At 35.4% G+C, this 18,504-nt stretch overlaps 3 protein-coding genes and 1 long non-coding RNA gene across 6 annotated transcripts; 2 read left to right on the forward strand and 2 right to left on the reverse strand.

Moving 5' to 3' along the window:
• The first annotated feature begins 146 nt into the window (after positions 1 to 146).
• LOC117925881 (mpv17-like protein) lies at positions 147 to 3,836 on the forward strand. The gene is made up of 7 exons (XM_034844989.1): positions 147 to 653; positions 1,494 to 1,634; positions 1,730 to 1,843; positions 1,931 to 2,104; positions 2,532 to 2,647; positions 3,315 to 3,393; positions 3,499 to 3,836. The coding sequence occupies exons 1-7, from the start codon at positions 210 to 212 to the stop codon at positions 3,502 to 3,504; spliced, it is 1,074 nt and encodes a 357-aa protein (XP_034700880.1). The 5' UTR covers positions 147 to 209; the 3' UTR covers positions 3,505 to 3,836.
• A 591-nt stretch (positions 3,837 to 4,427) lies between these two features.
• On the forward strand, positions 4,428 to 6,523 carry LOC117926150. Its single transcript, XR_004653066.1, has 2 exons — positions 4,428 to 4,773; positions 6,139 to 6,523. It is a non-coding gene; the product is annotated as an uncharacterized LOC117926150 (long non-coding RNA).
• A 1,662-nt stretch (positions 6,524 to 8,185) lies between these two features.
• Positions 8,186 to 8,770, reverse strand: LOC117926149 (putative cell wall protein). Its single transcript, XM_034845229.1, has one exon. The coding sequence runs from the start codon at positions 8,705 to 8,707 to the stop codon at positions 8,339 to 8,341; it is 369 nt and encodes a 122-aa protein (XP_034701120.1). The 5' UTR covers positions 8,708 to 8,770; the 3' UTR covers positions 8,186 to 8,338.
• A 1,822-nt stretch (positions 8,771 to 10,592) lies between these two features.
• Positions 10,593 to 16,316, reverse strand: LOC117926905 (probable protein phosphatase 2C 52). 3 transcript variants are annotated; one of them, XM_034846216.1, is made up of 7 exons: positions 16,273 to 16,316; positions 16,113 to 16,165; positions 14,388 to 14,899; positions 13,956 to 14,303; positions 13,751 to 13,868; positions 13,442 to 13,665; positions 10,593 to 11,308 (listed from the first exon to the last, which is right to left on the reverse strand). In XM_034846216.1, the coding sequence occupies exons 3-7, from the start codon at positions 14,646 to 14,648 to the stop codon at positions 10,838 to 10,840; spliced, it is 1,422 nt and encodes a 473-aa protein (XP_034702107.1). In that variant the 5' UTR covers positions 14,649 to 14,899; positions 16,113 to 16,165; positions 16,273 to 16,316; the 3' UTR covers positions 10,593 to 10,837. The 3 variants fall into 3 exon arrangements, with proteins under 3 accessions (XP_034702107.1, XP_034702106.1, XP_034702108.1); XM_034846215.1 differs by lacking the exon at positions 16,273 to 16,316 and having other exon boundaries at positions 16,113 to 16,257; XM_034846217.1 differs by lacking the exons at positions 16,113 to 16,165; positions 16,273 to 16,316 and adding an exon at positions 15,792 to 16,038.
• Positions 16,317 to 18,504: the final 2,188 nt, after the last annotated feature.

Consider the following 18,504-nt stretch of genomic DNA (forward strand, 5'->3'; position numbering starts at 1 on the left):
GATCGGTTAGGGGCCCAAGGGCCCAAGGGAATTAAATATAAAAGCCCGTTTACTCAAACACACTGGCCCAATTCTTAAATATATTTTTGAACAGAGGAACTAGACAAAAGAAAAATGGTTTTGTAGTTGTCTATAAGTTGATATGCCTTTTCCCCGTATTGCATCAATTCAGCGGAACTGGAACTGGAACCTTGGTGAGCTCACCAGCCATGGCGACTCTAAACACCATCACTGCCCATAGGCTTTTCCCACTCCCCAAATCCATTACAGAATCAAATAATTCATATACAGTTCGTATCTCTACCTCCTCTTCCCAACTCTTCCTCAACAAATCAAACCCATCACTGAATTCAACTTTCTCAAAGAAGAAGAGACTCAACTGGGTCATCAACGCAGTTGCAGAGGATCAAGACTTGGCTCCAGCACAGAAAAGTGGTTCAAAAGTCCATCAAGATGAAGATTTGCCTCGCTCATCGCTTGATGGGTCTGAAGATTCTGAGGGTTTATCATCATCATCAGTTTCTTCTCAGGGAAAAGGAGATAACTATGAGTTTGATAGGCTGAGGAGTAAGACAATTAATGCTACAATTGTTCTAGCTGGTGGTACTCTTGCAATCACTAGATTGCTAACCATTGATCATGATTACTGGCATGTGAGTGAACCATAATTATCTTTATATATTGATTTAATCTATGTTTTGGGTTCTCTTTTGGTTGAGATTATTAGATGGGCATCTGAGATTGGTTGTTTTTGGTGGTTTATCCTTATATACTGAAGGGTTTATCTCGGGTTTCTCTTTCATGGGTTTGAAATAAATTATTCTTTTTGTTTGATTTTGTTCCCCCTCTGCTTGGCAGTTTTGAAGTGGGTATGTATTAATTTACTTTTGTTCTGCTCAGTGGCTGATCTTCAAGGATCATGTTCTTGTCCATGTGATGTAATTGTTGGATCATGCTAGATTTTGAGCTTAGTTTATGTTTTCCATGCTCATTATGAAGCATTAAACCAAAATTAATCCATTTACTTAATGAAGAAGATTTTCTTGGTAACTTTTTTTTCTTAGGCCTCTATGTTTTGCAGGAAAAATTTTCCAGGATATTTTTCTCTGAGAAGAAAATAAAATTTGGTTTTTGTTGATTTCTTTGAAAGCAATTGAAGATGCATTGTTAATTTTCTTCAAGCTGTAAAATACCCTTGGAGGCAAATGGAGCCTGAAAGAAAAGTGTCTTTTTTATCCTGAGAAAATTTTTCTGTGAACTATTTTCCATTATATTACAAACTTCAGGGTGAAGTGATGGATAGGATACACCTAATATGATGAAAAATTTCTCCCAACCATCTTCAGAATCTGTACTGTCAAAAAAGTGCAACAGATAAAAACCAAGGAGTTAGGATGAGTTCCTTGGTCTTTTTGATTTGCAAAAGTCAAAATTTGTTTCTAGTTATTGGATTTTATATCTCAGGACTAATTTCTTATCTTCCTATTTCACAGGGGTGGACTCTATACGAGGTATTGAGGTATGCGCCCGAGCACAATTGGGTTGCCTACGAAGAAGCTCTGAAGACAAATCCTGTTTTAGCCAAAATGGCAATAAGTGGAGCTGTCTACTCAATTGGGGATTGGATTGCACAAGTATGTGTGTTTTTCAAAGAGTTCATTTTCAATGATTCATCTTGGTGACCAACTTAATTTGTTGATTCTTTAGTTATGTCTGACTGAATTTGCAGTGCTACGAAGGAAAACCTCTTTTTGAGTTTGATCTTACACGTATGCTCAGATCAGGCCTTGTTGGATTTTCTCTCCACGGGTCCCTTTCTCATTATTATTACCAGTTCTGTGAGGTTGTAATTGTGGTTCATATCATTTTCCTTTTAAACTTATTTTTTGCTTTTTTATGTGTGGCTGAAACCATTTACTTATTCATCCAGGCTCTTTTCCCTTCCAAGGATTGGTGGGTGGTCCCTGCTAAAGTTGTCGTTGACCAAACTGTGTGGGCGGCCATATGGAACAGCATCTACTATGTGGCTTTGGGATTCTTGCGGCGGGAATCACCGGCCAATATTTATGGTGAAGTGAAATCAACATTTTGGCCGATGTTGACTGTGAGAAACTCTCTTACACTCCTCTTGCTAGCTTTTAGTCCTTTAATTCCTTTAGATAACATTTTGTTGACCATACTTGTGTTGTAGTTTGTGAAATTCCAATCTGTTGTCTTCTTGAAACAAATATAAGTACCAACTTAGCAGAACATGTCTCAATCCCTTACTCTATTGTTTCTCTTCTGTTTTTCCTGGTGATCTTGCAATAGCCTTCAAAGTTGAAAACTGAGTAACAGGCTTGAACCCATACCTCTGTTCTTTTCAAAGCTTACTGCTTTTCAGTGTGTATGCTCAAGTTTTGATCCAATGAGGCAACATCTGGAGACCACACATGCTGAAAATTAGAGTGAAATTTGGAACAGAATTTTATTTGTCGAGTTTTGGTTTTTGTGCAAACTCTGAGGTAGTTTCATTCTGATTTGCTTTACAGGCAGGGTGGAAGCTTTGGCCGTTTGCTCATCTGATAACCTATGGTGTGATTCCAGTGGAGCAAAGGCTTCTCTGGGTCGACTGTGTGGAGCTCATTTGGGTTACCATACTGTCCACGTAAGTATCCAATCTACCTCATTCTATGTCAAGAATCCTCCCGATTGTTGCTAAGAATACATTAGAAAATAAGAAAATTTTAGCTAACCAACAAACTAATTGATGTTGGATTTGGGAAGCTATTAGTAAAATACCATGTTTACTTTCCACCCATTTGTTCAGTCACTTATAGAGCTTGAAGAGACTACGCAGAAATTGCACAAATATGAACACATTCCATGAAAGCACACCTACATCCATTCACTTACTGACATTCACTCAATTGGATGAAAAAAACCCTCCTTAGAACATTTCCTTTGGTCATATGGTGGTCTACATAAGAGTAAAGTACATAGCTGAAACATGGTTACACCGGCCCTGTGTCTCTTCTATTATATTATGTAAAAATTGTAGGAATCCATCAATTTAGTGTGTTCTGCCTGGTTGTCGTATGGAATCACCATCCTTTCAAGACCTGAAAATCAAATGGGAGACTCCCACATATGACATCCTCTAAACAAACCAAACCAGACAGCAGGAAATGGTGTACAATAAATTGATGGATTCCTACAATTTTTACCTAACATGATAGAAGATCCCATAACTAACTTGGTGATTATCAGATGCTGAAGGATAAAAACTCTTTCAATTGAGTTATTTCAATAACCCCACTCCCTTCTCCCTGCAGTTACTCAAATGAGAAGTCAGAAGCGAGAATAACAGAGGCTACACAGGAAGCAAATTCCAGGTCATCGAACAATGCAGAGGTAAGCCCGGTTTCTGAGTTCCCCAAACAGCACCACCAAGCTCTCTCAATAGAGCATCATGCATCATGAATACTAAGTAGTTGCATTCTTGTTGTCTTTCATCAGGACTGATGACCGGGAAACTGGATTTGCTAAGACAAGAATGACTCAATCTTATGCTGTCAGCCAATGGTAAATGAAAATGGGATTGAACCTAGACCAGAAGCTTGATGCTGACACCATGGACCAAACTACTCATAGTTCTGGGCTAGCCCCTGCTACATTCTTTTATCATCATACATATTCTTTAGTCTTCTGTTTCTTTGAACCCAATACTATTGTCATCAATTCTGTAACATGGTGTGCATATTTTCTTCATACATATGCTATATTTATTCAAACCATTGTTGAACTGATGTGCAATGTAAGTCTAGGGTTTCAATAAGAACAGTGCTATTGTCACAGATGATGATTGATATGATCATGTTTCTTTCTTTGAAAATAAATACACATGCACCAAATGTTTTACCAATAAAAGTGTTTTAATCAGAATTATTCTCAAACAGTTCTAAAACTATCTTGTAAGGAACAAAATATTAGGGGTGTACGTAAAATCTAAAAAATAAAAATAATAATAATCCAAATCAATCAAAATCGATCATATTAGTTCGGTTTTCAATAACCATAAAGGTCGGTTCAATTTGAGAGTTTTGAATTGGTTTGGTTTCGGTTTCTTTTAATCTATAAAAGTCCAAACTAAATTAATATTCTACAAAAATCGATCAAATCATACCTTTTTACATCGTGGGCTCGGCCCATAGGGCTGTAACTAAAGATTTTTTGGGCTTGGGTTCAATGTTGAGCCCAAGAAGATATTCAACAGAACGAAGAGAGTCCAGCAAGGGCACTCACACACAAATTGAACTACAATTTGGCCCAAAATGCTAGGCTTCTTGGGCTATGAGGCCTGGCTTTTGTGGGCCATTAAGATGGTTGGCCCAAATTTATAGAATTGGTTGGGCTAGAATGACCCTAACCCTATTAGGATCACCTGCAACACGCGTGAAAATGCAACGGAGACAACGAGCGCGGGAGTCAAACTGCCATCCAGAGAGAAACAACAACCCATCAATAAATTATCGAGTGATTGGGAAGGAAAAAAAAAAACCAGATCTGCATATCTTATTCCCTGAAAACCCAGCAATTTGATCATCTGAAATTTTTTGATAATATATATATAATGGCAAAACTTGAACCACTTGATCAGGAACCAAGCAAGAAGAAGAAGGCCAACCATGGTTCCAACAACTTGTTTGTTTTCATTGATTATCTCTTCCTCCTCATATTCCTCGGCTTCCTCACTTTCGTACTCTTCAAGATCATTTCTGCCATTTGAATGAGGTACACTTGTTGAATCAAACTTACTTCGTTAATATGTGGGTAGATTTTTCTGATTAATTTTTATGGACCCAACTGAGATCCTGTCTTTGTATTAATTTATTTTTGTGGGGTGTGATGACTGTTAGCAATAGAGTGAGAAAAAAGAAGAAATTATCTACGATTGTTTCCATTTTTTATGAAGTTGAAAAGTTTAGTCCTCGAGTATCTGACCGCCCATATCTTCATTGATTGCTGACCGTTTTGTTCTACCAACCTCACTTTGTGTTACAGAGTTTAACAATGGGTTACCGAGATCATTCATGGAAGTTGAACCCTTGAGACTAATGGGTTGCCTGTTAACTAGACTGGTTGCAGGGCATTTCTGTATTTGAAGGTCAACTATTTGATTTTGTGCCTGTGTGTCATTGGTGATGGTTGGAGCATTAATTGTGATAGAACAGCCTTGATTTAGTTAAGAGGGTAGCTCAAGCTGTTAAGATGATGTGATTGGGTTTGAGAGAGATGCGGAGCAGCATTTATATTGAGTTGAAAGTGAGAGAAGTGTTTGTTATGACACCAACAAACCTTGTCTTAGTCTTCTTGTAGATTATTTAGTTCATGTTTGCTAGGGAAAACAACTTTTTGGAAGTGAGACGACTCATTCAATATGAGTTTATGCTCATTAAACCAGAGAAAATGACCTGCTTTAAGGCTGCCAAGATATATCATTGAACTTTCGCTATTATTAAGAAAAGGCGGCAACTTTTTGGGGATCTAATCAAAATACTTTAGTATGGTAGGTAGCCAAATGTCATGACATATGGTTGTTTAAATGTGAAAGATATGTGGCTGGTGGCTTAGTTATTAGGTTCATTCATGGGACACCTAAGATTGTGGCTGCGTTAATTTGTTTGACTTGTGTGCTGGTTGATCATTTCATTTAGCCATTGCCCAAGTAGCCCTCTAAAGATTCCCACATTAATCAATTCACATCATGTACATACCCTTGGATCAAATCTGCTGAATTGAGTAATTATTGGATGAATATATAACTTCTCTGCCTACACTGTAATCTTCATGTTGTTACTTCCTCATTAGATTGTTGGTCTTGTACCAAGGATGCAAACCCATTAAGGTTCAAAGGGATCAAGTGCTTAAAAATATATCAAAGCTTAACTTTAGAGGCTCAAATTCCTCCATGCTTACAGAGTTATACTATACATGACTGCTTGATCCTGAAGTCCCTTAAGGATTGACCAAAAATATGAATTCATTAGACATGAATTTACATTTCATTCCTCTCAATTGGACTGACAGCCACCAGTAATACTGTTCTCTTCATTTAATGTCGCTTTACTCAGGGAATATTTCTCCTTCTTTTTGCAGGGCATTCTCTATGGCTTATCTATGTCTCCATGTTGGATTCAGCTCTGACCATTAAGGGCTTTGCTGTAATTGGCTTGGTCAGATTCACATTCCATAATTATAGATTCTTTGTCATATTCCTTTATATTCAGGAATCCCTTAATTTTAAGGTCTCAAGAACTAGATACTTATTGTTTACCCTCTCATATTATGAGTTCATATCCTATCTTATAAGTGGATAATCATCCTTTTATCACGTCAAGAAAATATACAAAATCTAATTCAAAGCTAAACACTATGTGGCTTATTGAGCTTTAACCATTTAGGAATGCTGCTGTAATAATGTGGAAATCCTTGGATATCGATATCTCCAAAGGTTAAATTTTTGGATTTATTTTGGTGATTTTATGTTGGATTGTTGGACATGGCATTTGCATGAGATAAAATTTTTGCCACCTTTTATTTAATTGAAGAATAGCAGGAGTAGTTAAGAAGATGGCCATGGATGTTGAAGGCAGCAGCAAACTGCACCTAAACATGATATCCTAAAAGAACATTTGAGGGAAATAATTGACTTGATGATCTGCTATTGAGTAAATGAATTGACTTTTCAGGATTTAATACACGCATTTAAGTGATTTCTTGTCATCAGCTATGGAGAAAATGACTTAGGGACATCATAATCTATTTCTGTGTCATTAGAATTGATAACAATGGATTTTGTGGGACCAAACTCTTTATTTGTTTAGCTGGACAACAACCATTCCATAGGTTTCTTTGAATGTGAAGACAAGTCTTGTTGGTGGTTAATGGTTTAGCCATCTTCTTCTTTGTTGGCACATTAATTGTATTCAATAGTTTGATTTTCTTATCTCATCTTTGGACCTAGATGTGAACTTTTGTAGTAAATCAATGGCATTGGTTTTAGTCAGCCCCTACAAACTAATTATCCCCTTGGTCATTTGGACATCTAACAAATCAAGTCAGTTAATTGCGCTTTACTTAGGGTTTGTTATGTGACCAATACTTTTACAATGTTCAGATAAAGTTTTTCTATTATCACAAACCTGTTTCAAAGCATGGGATTTTTTGTGACTCACTCAATTTTTTAATTTCCTTTCATTTCTATTCTTTTCTTTTCTTTTTCTTTTTTATTTTGGTGTCTCATTCAATTCCAATGCCTTTAAGGGGTATTTGGTACACAAAAATAGGGAATGGAAATGAATATTTTGTTTCCATTCCTTTTTTTTGGTGAATGGAAATAAATTTGGTAATTCCATTTCTAGTGTTTGGACGAACGATTGGAATGATTATTTGTTTTTATTCTAATGTTTGGTAAGAATCGGAATGAGAATGAAAAAGAAATAAATTGATAATAATACCCTTACACATGGTTTAAAAAAAAAAATTGAGAATTTTTTTTTTTTTTTTTTGTTACTAAATTATAAGAGAAAAAAATAGTTTTTTTATGGGATGAAAAGGCATCAAGGCTTGATGAATGAAATCCAAGGATAAAATAATAATTTTAGACTATTTTATATTTTCTTATGGGATGAATGAATGAGAATACCACTTACTTGCAATTAATTGAAATCCCACTTATAAGTAGGATTTGATTTCTGTCAGAATCATATTTGATTTCATTTTGACTTTCATAAAATTTATCCAAACATAGGAATAAGGGAGGGAAGGAATGAGATGTCTATTCCCACTCCTCATTCCCACGTACCAAACACCCCCCTAAATTTACCTTTTTGGGTTCTCAGAATGGAATGGTAGCCACTCTTGAATGCATACCCTTGTAGATGTGTTTGATATTCATGATTGCTTGTATTTGTGTTATTTAGTCCCTGGCTTGGATAAAACCTTAAATGCAACTACTGGCAGTGCAATCTTTGGAAGTCAGAGGTTTGGAGATCAGGTTTCTTTATTCTTCTAGTAAATTCAAACTGGGTTTTTGTTTGTCACTCACTTGAATGCTGCACACACATTTATTATTGTTCAGGTAAATGCAGGGGCAAAGTACCCAAAAATAGCTATAGGATTGTAGAGCACCGGTGCTATAACATATTGAAACAAACCCATCTCTTATTCATAAGAATAATTATTCTACAAACATCTTCAGGAAACAGCAAAGAAAGACAATTCAAAGACTAGAAACACATACGGTCTAGGCACCACACTTAACACCTTGAAACCAAACCAGAAATGCTAAACAAATTCAAGGACGAGCTGCTGTAGGAACACCGCCTCCACCAGCAGGGTTGGGGATCTCAACACCAGGGTTTGGGACAAATGTATCATCACCACCTGGAATGTAACTACCGGTTCCACCAGTGGAACCGTCGCTCCCACTCGAACCGCTAGGGATGCTGCCATCATAGGGAGTGTAAGATCCATACCCTGGCACCATCACCCTCCCAAGGCCTGGAATAAGCAGACTACCATCAGGTTCAATGAACCACTCAGGCTGCTTCTTGTCAACCTTCTTGGAGTCATTTGGAACTTCACGTGCTGCAATGGCTTGCCCGAGGAGGACATTGAAGATGACAAGGAGGGCAATGAGAGAGGCTTGCAAGCTGTGGGCCATTGGTAGAGAACTCTTTGAGAAAGAAAGAGACACTGGTGTTGGTGATGGAGAAGCAAGAAGACGGCAGCTCTTCTTATAGTTTAGGTTGTGTCTTGAGTTGGGTGACTTTGTGGCGGTGAGTTATGAGAGTTTTCCTCTTGTAGAGGGCATAGATGGTGGAGATCCATAGTCATGGTTTTACACAAATACATGATTGAGTGGTGCACCATTCGTCCTGGTTGATGTAGTTGGAGGGCTTTTGGCGTTATTTATGTCATCTCACCTTCACCAACTGCTTGCTCGGCTCATAAATACATCATGGGGCCTGGACATGGCCAAAATACATATTTTGTACCTGCATTTGTTTGATGTACTTGGCTTGAGTCCATTTTATTTGTCTATGTTCATCTTCATTTTGTTCCCTCTCTCTGTATTCAGCCCTCCGTATTTGAACTGCAGGTTGAGCCAGTAAGTAAATAAATCATGGGTCCTCAACTTGGGTGTTGCAGCTGAAACCATTAGGGTATTTTTGCATGGACCACCCATGGCAGGCTCCTTGTAGGATGACCATACAGAATTTTATGACAATGCCATAACAAGATGAGCTCTTTCTATACCATGTGCATCCATTGATGAGAATGAGACAATGCAAAGAACTTTAGCATTTCATATCCATGCAGGGGGCGGGTTATATACACAGATGTTGTATGTTTTTGGTTTTATTTCCCCCTTAGGACCCCTCATTTGGGGGAAACATTATATGGAATTGAATGAATCCAAAGTTTAGGATGTGTTTGGTTCTATTTTCAGAGGTGTATTCCATTTTGGAGCAAAGAAAATGATCTGGAAAGTTCTTTTCCATGGTCTCCTACTAAAATTTTTTGGCAGGAGGGCTCTATTTTACCTCACCAGTGTGTCAAAATTCACACACATGAAACATCCCCTGGACTTTCTCATTATTATTTTTTTTGTCATCCTATTTGGTGGAAGTGGAAGTTGGGGATTGGGTTTGGGGACTGAAGATCCCTCCTAAGGACATTCATTTACTTCTCTGGATACATATGTGAACTTGTCCCCATTTGTACTACCATTCCACTAGGACAAGGTCTCTCATTGGTATTATAAAGTCCTGGACCAGAGAACTCCACCTCTGCATTTTTGCTGCCTAAGGCTTTCTTTTATCGTTATCATCCCCACCAAACTCTAACCAGCTGCATTTACTCCAGGAGTATTTCATCCAAGTTTCCTCAAGAGAATGGTTACGTTCACCTACTCTCGGGTTTGAAATCCCTGTATCTGCAAAGACTTGCTCCCTCCTCTATAGTAAAATTGCCTGTAAAATAATCTCTTAGGATACTGAGAAATTATTATCTTATTGGGGTTATTAATTTATTAATAAATAACTATTTACTAATTTAGGGAGAGTAATATTTGTGTTTGTACAGTACTTTTATATGTATGCCTTACAAATATAAAAATATGGGATGTGATCAAAAGTTAATACATAAAAAGTTTAAAAGACCCCAAAAAAGAAGATATGATTATTATTTATAGAGGATAGAAAAATAGTAAAAGAAATAGATGTGGCGTTAGAATTTAATGTTTTCGAAGAAAAAGAGGTTTCAAGTATATAATTGTTTCAAGAAACATCTAATTTTGAATAAATAAAAGTTATAAAGTTAATTAATATTATATCCCATTCACTAATTATCATCGGCAAATACAGTTCTACGAGATAAAATTAATTTTGATATCATTTATAACAATTCACTCCTTCCATATAAATATTGCTCATTCTAGGTTCAATATCAGTTACATATGTAGTGTCAAAAAACTTCGATCTAGGATATCGCAAATACCATATGCTTAACTTTATCGTGCAGTATACTATATGAATGCACCCAAATTGACACATCAAAGTAGAACCAAGAGTTGTATTGACATTGATTCAATTCAATTTCTTCCATGAAAGCTGTCCTGCGTTTTTCTGCAATACCAACAAAATGAAATGCCAGAAGGCAAAAGGGTTCCTGCACAAACCTTCATGATGATGGAATCAAGCCAAGACTGTATTTCTTGGTTTTGTGAGCCACTAAGGGCCAGATATTACAACAACGCCAATCCCATTCCATTAACCAGAAACAAAAAAAATTAGGAGTTTGGCCTCTCTTCTGAAAATCTTGGAAGTTGAACAAGCGAGTTAACTCGAGTGACACCCTCCAAACCCAACCAGTTCTGATCTTCCACCATTACCGTTTCTTCATGACCTTCAATCTCAATCGGTATTCTTCTGAAAGAATCATTTTCTTCTGATGATCTGACAGTAAAATTCCTTTGCAAAGATGGCTCAGAGTTCTGGCCATCATCTGATTCCATTGCATTACCAGAATGGTTGCTTTGGAGGGTGGCCGTAGAAAAACCTTGTTCCTCGTAATCAGATTCAGAGTCCATTTTCCCATCCAAAAATAAGCAAACCACCGCACAGTCATCCATCTTTGAAGTTGGGTATTTGAGTTTCCATTCACGAGCAGCTGAGTCCACCAGGATCCTCGCAGCAGATGAACGGGTTGGAGCTGAGGACACTATCTCAACCACTTCTTCATTGCTCAAAACATCCCAGACCTGTAATGCAAATATGCTAGAAATGCTCAGCAGCGAAGAAAAATAGACAGTTATCTTAAAGCTTGCACCCCTTAAGGAAATTCAATTTCTCAAAAGATGCCACCTTGAAAAGAACCTAAACATTTTGCAATCCTTCTTTCATTTGAATTGCAAAATTATTTGAGAAAGAAAAAAAAACCAAAGAATTCACCAGAAAAATCCAATAATAGGCTAGCAAGAAAAAGTAATGCATGTTAAGATACTAAGGAGAATAAGTCGGTGATTCCATAATATTATTTGCATATGCAGAATATCAAGTAATTACTGAAATATGTGGAACTATTCATGTGTTTGATGTGTTTGGCAAAAAGATTGGGACAAATCTACAAAATTTCAGAATAATTCAAGAGATTTTGTTAAAATTGCAAAAATCACCTGCTAAATTCGCACATAGCCACCAGTTTTACTTGGGAACTGCAAAAATAATATATACATGACCATGGTAAATAAAATGTAACAGTTTTAAGAATGAATCACTTGTATTGTTTCTTCTCCATTCCATAACTTCTGTCCAACCCAGTTGTACTTGCAGTTGCTTAGTTTTACCATCAATGGCAGTTGCAGTTCCTTAATGTGTGGTCATTAATCATAAATTGGGTAACAATGAGATAGAACATTCAACTTACTTTGGTTTCTGTAGGGTAAGAGGCATGAGTACTCAAGACAGGGGACATGATACAGAATTTTGGAACCAGTCAATAGTTTGGTACACTCTGGGTGGTTAGCCTTTATGACACCGGATTAAGATTCAAATCCAGACCTTTGAAGCCTGGCTGAAGTGATAAAAAGTTGGGGAGGTTCTAGGTTACGTGTCAGAAAAAAAAAAAAAAAAAAAAAAAGATTGAATCTGATTATGATAATTCATTCTTTAACTGAACTGCAAAAAATTAAATTTCTTATATTCACAATCTGTTGTGTCACGACATTGTTTACATTCATTTCTTTCTTTTATCTATAATCTCAAGGGGTGACAATCCTACATACATGTACAAACAATTTAGTGGGCTATTAATTTGCTTCTATAAATGCCCTTTCTTATAATTTTATACAAGATATAAGGGCAACTATAGGCTAACCAGCCTGCAACTATAAGAATAACAGGCCTGTATCCATCCTCAAAGCAAAATCAAAACCTGATGAAACACTAGAACGATGCATGTAATGAGAATTGGGCTCCAAAATGGCATCTACCAACCTCAACACAACACATTTAACTCCTACCGTAATCCTAGATCAATCATAGAGTTAATAACCTTTTAATTGTCTAATGTGGCTTTAAATGCAGTAAAATATACAACTAGAGACGCTGATAATGTTTTGAGATGTCAATTTTGTCCCAAAGTTTAACACGTATCTGTACTAAAAGCTAATGCATTAAATCCACATGCTATTGACACAACAAGGCAAGTGCTAATGAGGAATAACAAGTCCAACATCAATGCATTGGAGCCAAAGTTAAGTGACATATATATCCTTGAAGAAGTTTGATCTACAGCATAAATCACCAAATTGATTTATTACGATGACATGTAAAGATATAGAGAGAACCAAAGCATCAAACTATGCACTTGCAACTTGGCATCACTACACGGATGCAACTTTAGTAGTTTCAGCATAATGCAGAATGGGTTGCTTTCATTTACCTGTTTGTTTATTTTGGCTCAAGGAAATATGACAAACTTTATCCCAGAATTATTGCAACTGTTATTGTTGGGGCACAAGCCCTACATAAAGGCCCATCAACCTCATCCTTTGTGACAGTTGATATGCCATGAAGAAAAGATCGTTTATAATTTTGTTCATTGTTTGTTGGTTTTCCATTTGTCATGTCACATGTTAAACAAATTTCCCTACTCTCATTTTATTGTAAGATCACAGTCATATTACTATTATTGTTATTTTGTATTCTTTACTTGCAGGTCTCTGATTGTGACCAGGTCCAAAGGCATTGTTAAAAGATGCTAAGGATCCTCAATTTTCAAATCAGCAATGCAGATCTTCAGCAAAATCAAATTTCAGCTATTACTAGCCAATGAAATTTACAAAATAGAGGAAAGTCGAAACAGAATCCAGCCACAGAGGTGAAAGACATACCCCATCAGAAGCAAGAACAATGAACTGATCCCTATCTGTAAGCATTCGGTGAGAGAATTCTGGTATAGAGATGACCCCATACTCCTTCAAACAAAAATCCCCAAATGCTCGAGCCATGGCTAATCCAGGGGCATCATCAAAAGGTAGCCAAACTCTAGGCACTTCAGGCTCATCTTGCAATGCAAAGACCCTACCTTTACATCGTTTAATCCTCTCAGCTTCCCCTGTGAAAAAAGATACATTGCAACAACAAAATTAGAATAATCCAAAAGGCATGCAGCTGTAAATTTGATAGCGAATAAGACATACTGGGTAAATCAGGTTTTAGATCAACTGTCAACTGGATTGCCACCATGGAATCACTGCTGTCCTTGGATCCCAAGATTGCTCGTGAATCCCCAATATATCCCATGAAAAGATTTGAACCCTTGACATCAAAAAATTAATAAATGAAAAGAGGAAAAAACAAAAAAAAAAGGTCGAAGAAGCAGAAGAGTATGGGTTCCTTCTGTACCTGTCTCACTATAGTAACAGCGGTGCTACCACTGCAGAAGCAATCCAAGTTAGGATGGGACCTTAATTCTTTGTCCATGGCTTTGTATGACTTGAGGAAAGCTTCTCTCCATAGACAGTCCAGTTTATCCTCGGTTGAGCTGTCCTTTTCAGAATCTCCACCATCCAGCTTCTTCAAATCTGATTTGAAACAAGCAGTGCTGGACCCGTTTTGCCTTGACTGATAAGAATGCAAGAATGACAGTAGCTTTAATGGCAAAGCATCCCTCACTTTGCGGGCAACAAGATGACCATGTGGACCATGACCGTCAAAAACACCACAAAAAGTCACATCGTCCGACATAAAATCCTGCAAAGATTTAAAAAACATAACTAAGAAATTAAACCCCAAACACAAGTAATTGTGCTCTCAATTTAAAACTACAGAACTTACTTCCCACACAATCATGGCATCCTGGTTTATGCCCTTCCGGCCCTGCTGAGTGAATATGCAGGAAGCTCGGCTCTTCCCATTCGTGAAAATTCGGTTGGGGATTGAGGGCAAATGTTGCAATGTATTGACATGGTCTGCAAATGTTTTCTTAGTTCTCTTTCGCCTACAAATCCCAATCCCCATACAAGATGGAGAAACTCTCTTTCCATTGCCCCTGCTACTACAAGTACTCCGACTGCTAGTTGACACACAACCTCCCATCTTCTCAACCCCACAACGAATACATCTGCTGAAAACAGGAACAAGGTTCCTCCTTGCGCCAGAACAGATCTCACTTGAAATTCCCAAAATTAGTTGAAATGGTCAACCGAACAAAAGATAATTCAAACACCAAAGATTCTCACACACATCAAACCATGGGAAGTCTGGACCTCAATATAGAAAAACAATGGCACAACTAGGGTCTTTTTATCATAGTCAAATGCGGATCTGTTGGAGCACAATCAAGCCAGCTGAAGAAAACGAGAAGACATTAATTAATTGAATTGTTTATTCTATAGTCTCATAGAAGACAGAAACGGCTGCATGGAAGAAAACCCAACAAATCAAACAAAATGCAAATTTTAAAATATCTCCCATGTGAACCAGGAATAGGATATACGCAACATTGTCTTGAATGCTTGTCCTACATCAGGAATCTTATGTATCAAAATCAAATGGTGAGGTTTCATGAAATTATATCCACAAGTCACTACTTAAAAACTAAAACCAGTAAAGACAGAACAGCAGCAAAATCTGGAACATATAATCCGAGAACAGATTGGAATATTAAAAAGTCATCTAGCTTTCATTCATATGAGTCACCATGAAAATTTCCATTTTTTCTTTAATTTTCAACAAACCCATTTTCATCCATCCATGTGCAAACAAACTCAGAGCAAGGAATCTCAAATTACAGTGTGATACGCATCCTCCTAAACAAGCATACACCCGTAACTCATTATGCTTAAAGAATGAGAATGTTCCAAGTAATTTTTAAGAATTTTTCCTGTTCTTCTCAAAATCACAAAGGGATTTTGAAGAAGAAAACCCAAAGCTAAAATTTCAGTAACGCCTACACATACACCCAGACACCTCCTCAAGAAAGAAACCCACCCCCGATTTTGGCAAGCAGAATCTTGTGAAGAGGTAGACGATTTCTCTGTACCAGTGTTTAATCATCAAAGATAAAACAAAAGCAAGAAAATATGAACAGTCTCTGTTCTGGGTTTTCAGCGGAAATCTCCCAAAGAGGAAAATAAATAAATACATAAATGTATAGTTACTTCTATCAAAACTTATTAACAACAAAAAGGAAGAAAAAGAAAACAACCAACCAAGAGGAATAAATCAAGCAAATCTTACCCAAATTCCACGGAAAGATAAAGAAGTGAAAACGGGGGAGGTAGTGATGGGCTTCAAGCTTGGTTTGGTTGCTAGAAAGTGCAGAACAAAAAACAAAAAATAAAGGGAAAGACCCTAAAATTTTGAATCTTAAATTTTCCACTGTTCTGTCCCGAGAAAACAAGAACCCACCATTGGACTCCAAAAGAAAAGCAAAATCAAACCAGCCCTGATGCAAAAACTCTAACACTTGAATCAATCATCACAGCTACCAACCATCAACACAATTCAAACCCAGAAAAAAAAAATTAATAATTATCATCGACTTTTTCTTAGCATTACCTTTGGGTCTCCAGCAATCAGAGGGCGTGCAAGCAGTGGAGGAAAGAGAGAGACTGAAAGAGAGAAAGAGAGATATTATGAAGGAGCCAGTGGTGCATTAATTGAGAAAGCAACAGGGAGAAAGTAGACAGAGAGAGAGAAAGAGATGGCCGGCAGTTACTGTTGGTGGCCGTGCACCCCCGGCGAAATGATGAAACCACCACTCATCTCTCCCTACTCACCACGCCCCCATTTTTATGGCGCGTTTGGAACATCGGAAAAATGAAATTTTTGGAAGACTTTAATTTAATTACAAAACAAATCATTACCAAAATAATTACTATTTGAAATTTGATTTCACCCACTTGTCCTATATTATTTATTTAAAATTCATAATTTTTGTATCAATAATTTACGTCAACCGTGTTAAAACTTTAGGTCCTGTTTAGTAAATGTTTTTCAAAACACTTTGAAAACCAATTTTTGAAAATAATTTTTAAAATATGTTTAAAAACTTAAAACATTCTTACTCCATTTTATATGTTTTTAAACATTTTTTAAAAATAACTTTAATATGTAATGTTTTATTTTTAATTATTTTTCATATTTATATAATTATTTTTAAAAATTAATCTTTGAAAATACATTATTTTTTATTTTTAACAGTAGAAAATTACTTTTCATTTTTGTCTATTTTTTAGTCGTAAAACTTAAACATGTTTTAAGAATAGTGTAACAATGATTTTAGGAAAATTTTTTCTTTTTGTTCTAAAAATTGTTTTTTATATTTTATAAATTTTAATTTATAATTTTCTTTTTTTAAGATTATTTTGAGACCCCACATTTTGATACCAAACAGCTTAAAAGACTTAAAATGAAGTCGTTAGGATTCATAGACCATAATTGGAACCTTGAGAGCAGTTGATGGACCCATGTTTCCATGTGAATCAATCACCTCACTCTTGTACGGATGAGTCATGCCCTCAATAATCAATCCCATGCATCTTACAATTTGTAAAAACATATCTACATTCAAATTAGGCTTCATTTGAATCAAAATCAAAAGAAAATAAAATATTCAAAATATTTTTTCAAAATTAAATTTATTAAATTATTATATATTTACTCAAATTTATTTTCAAATAATTTTTAATGATATAAAATAAATTCATATTTTTATAATTTAAAAATGTCCTAATTTTTAAATGTGTCCATGACTCCCTGCCGAGAGTGAAAATGTGAGACAAGTTTACCCTAATAAGAGTCAAAATTTACCCCAAAATAATGTGAAGATTCAAAAGGACGGGGACGGAGAGGAAGAGGGGTGTGAAGGAAACGCGCTGGTAAAGAAGGTGGAAGAGGGGATTAACCGAGGAAATAAAAGCACGCCAAACTGACAAAACATTGTGGGGCCACGTGACGTGGCACTAAACAATTAAATGTGAGCCCACCATCCTCCTCTTAAAAGTTGCAACTTCACCCCTCCTCCGTGCATACTTTTTTTTTTTTTTTTTTTTCTTTTTGGTCAAATAATATTTGTAAGACAGATGGGAGGGAAAGTTGATGGGCCTAGCTAGCTGGGTTTTGTTGGAAATATAATAATAAATAAATAATGATGAAATTCAAAACGAATTATTTATATTTTCTATTTTAATATATAAATACTTTTTAAAACTTTTTTTATAAAAAATTAAAATAGATTTTTTTTAATTTTGTTGCTTGAATTAATTAAAATAAAATTATTTTAAATTTTTTATATAAATATTAATAATTAAAAAAACATAAGTTTTTAACTCACTTTAATCATTTATTATTTTGATATTGTATTTTTTATATTAAGATTAAAAATTAAGTGGTATTAAGTAAAACTTAATATTTATTATTTAATAACTTAAGTTAATTTGAAGTTAAATTAGACTTAACTTATTGACTTAAAAATTAATACTTTAAATATTAAGTTAAAATTTATTCTAAATCATTAAACTGATATATTTATCCTCATAAATTATAATTGGGATATAAGAAGTCGAGTAATAATATTGATTATGAAATAGTAAAAGAGATTATTAAAATAATTAGGATATATAAGAATAAAAAATAAATTAAAAATAATACTTCAAAATAAGTTAATTATTTTTATTTATTATTTAAAATTAATTTTTATTTTTAAGTCATTTTATTAAATATATTTAATTTATTTAATGAATTTAATTAAATTATTAAGTCACTTTAAATGATGAAATTAATTTATAAACATCCGTTTACTAAAAATATTATGTAAGATTATAATTATTAAAAAGAAAAAAAAAATAGGTCTCAAGAACGTTACATACATTAAAGGTGGTAGAAAGTAAATAAATATGACAAGTTTGTATTTAATGTAAATGAATATAACCATTAATAAGAAAAAATG

The sequence above is a fragment of the Vitis riparia genome, chromosome 12 (assembly GCF_004353265.1).
Source record: "Vitis riparia cultivar Riparia Gloire de Montpellier isolate 1030 chromosome 12, EGFV_Vit.rip_1.0, whole genome shotgun sequence".
NCBI lineage: Eukaryota > Viridiplantae > Streptophyta > Magnoliopsida > Vitales > Vitaceae > Vitis > Vitis riparia.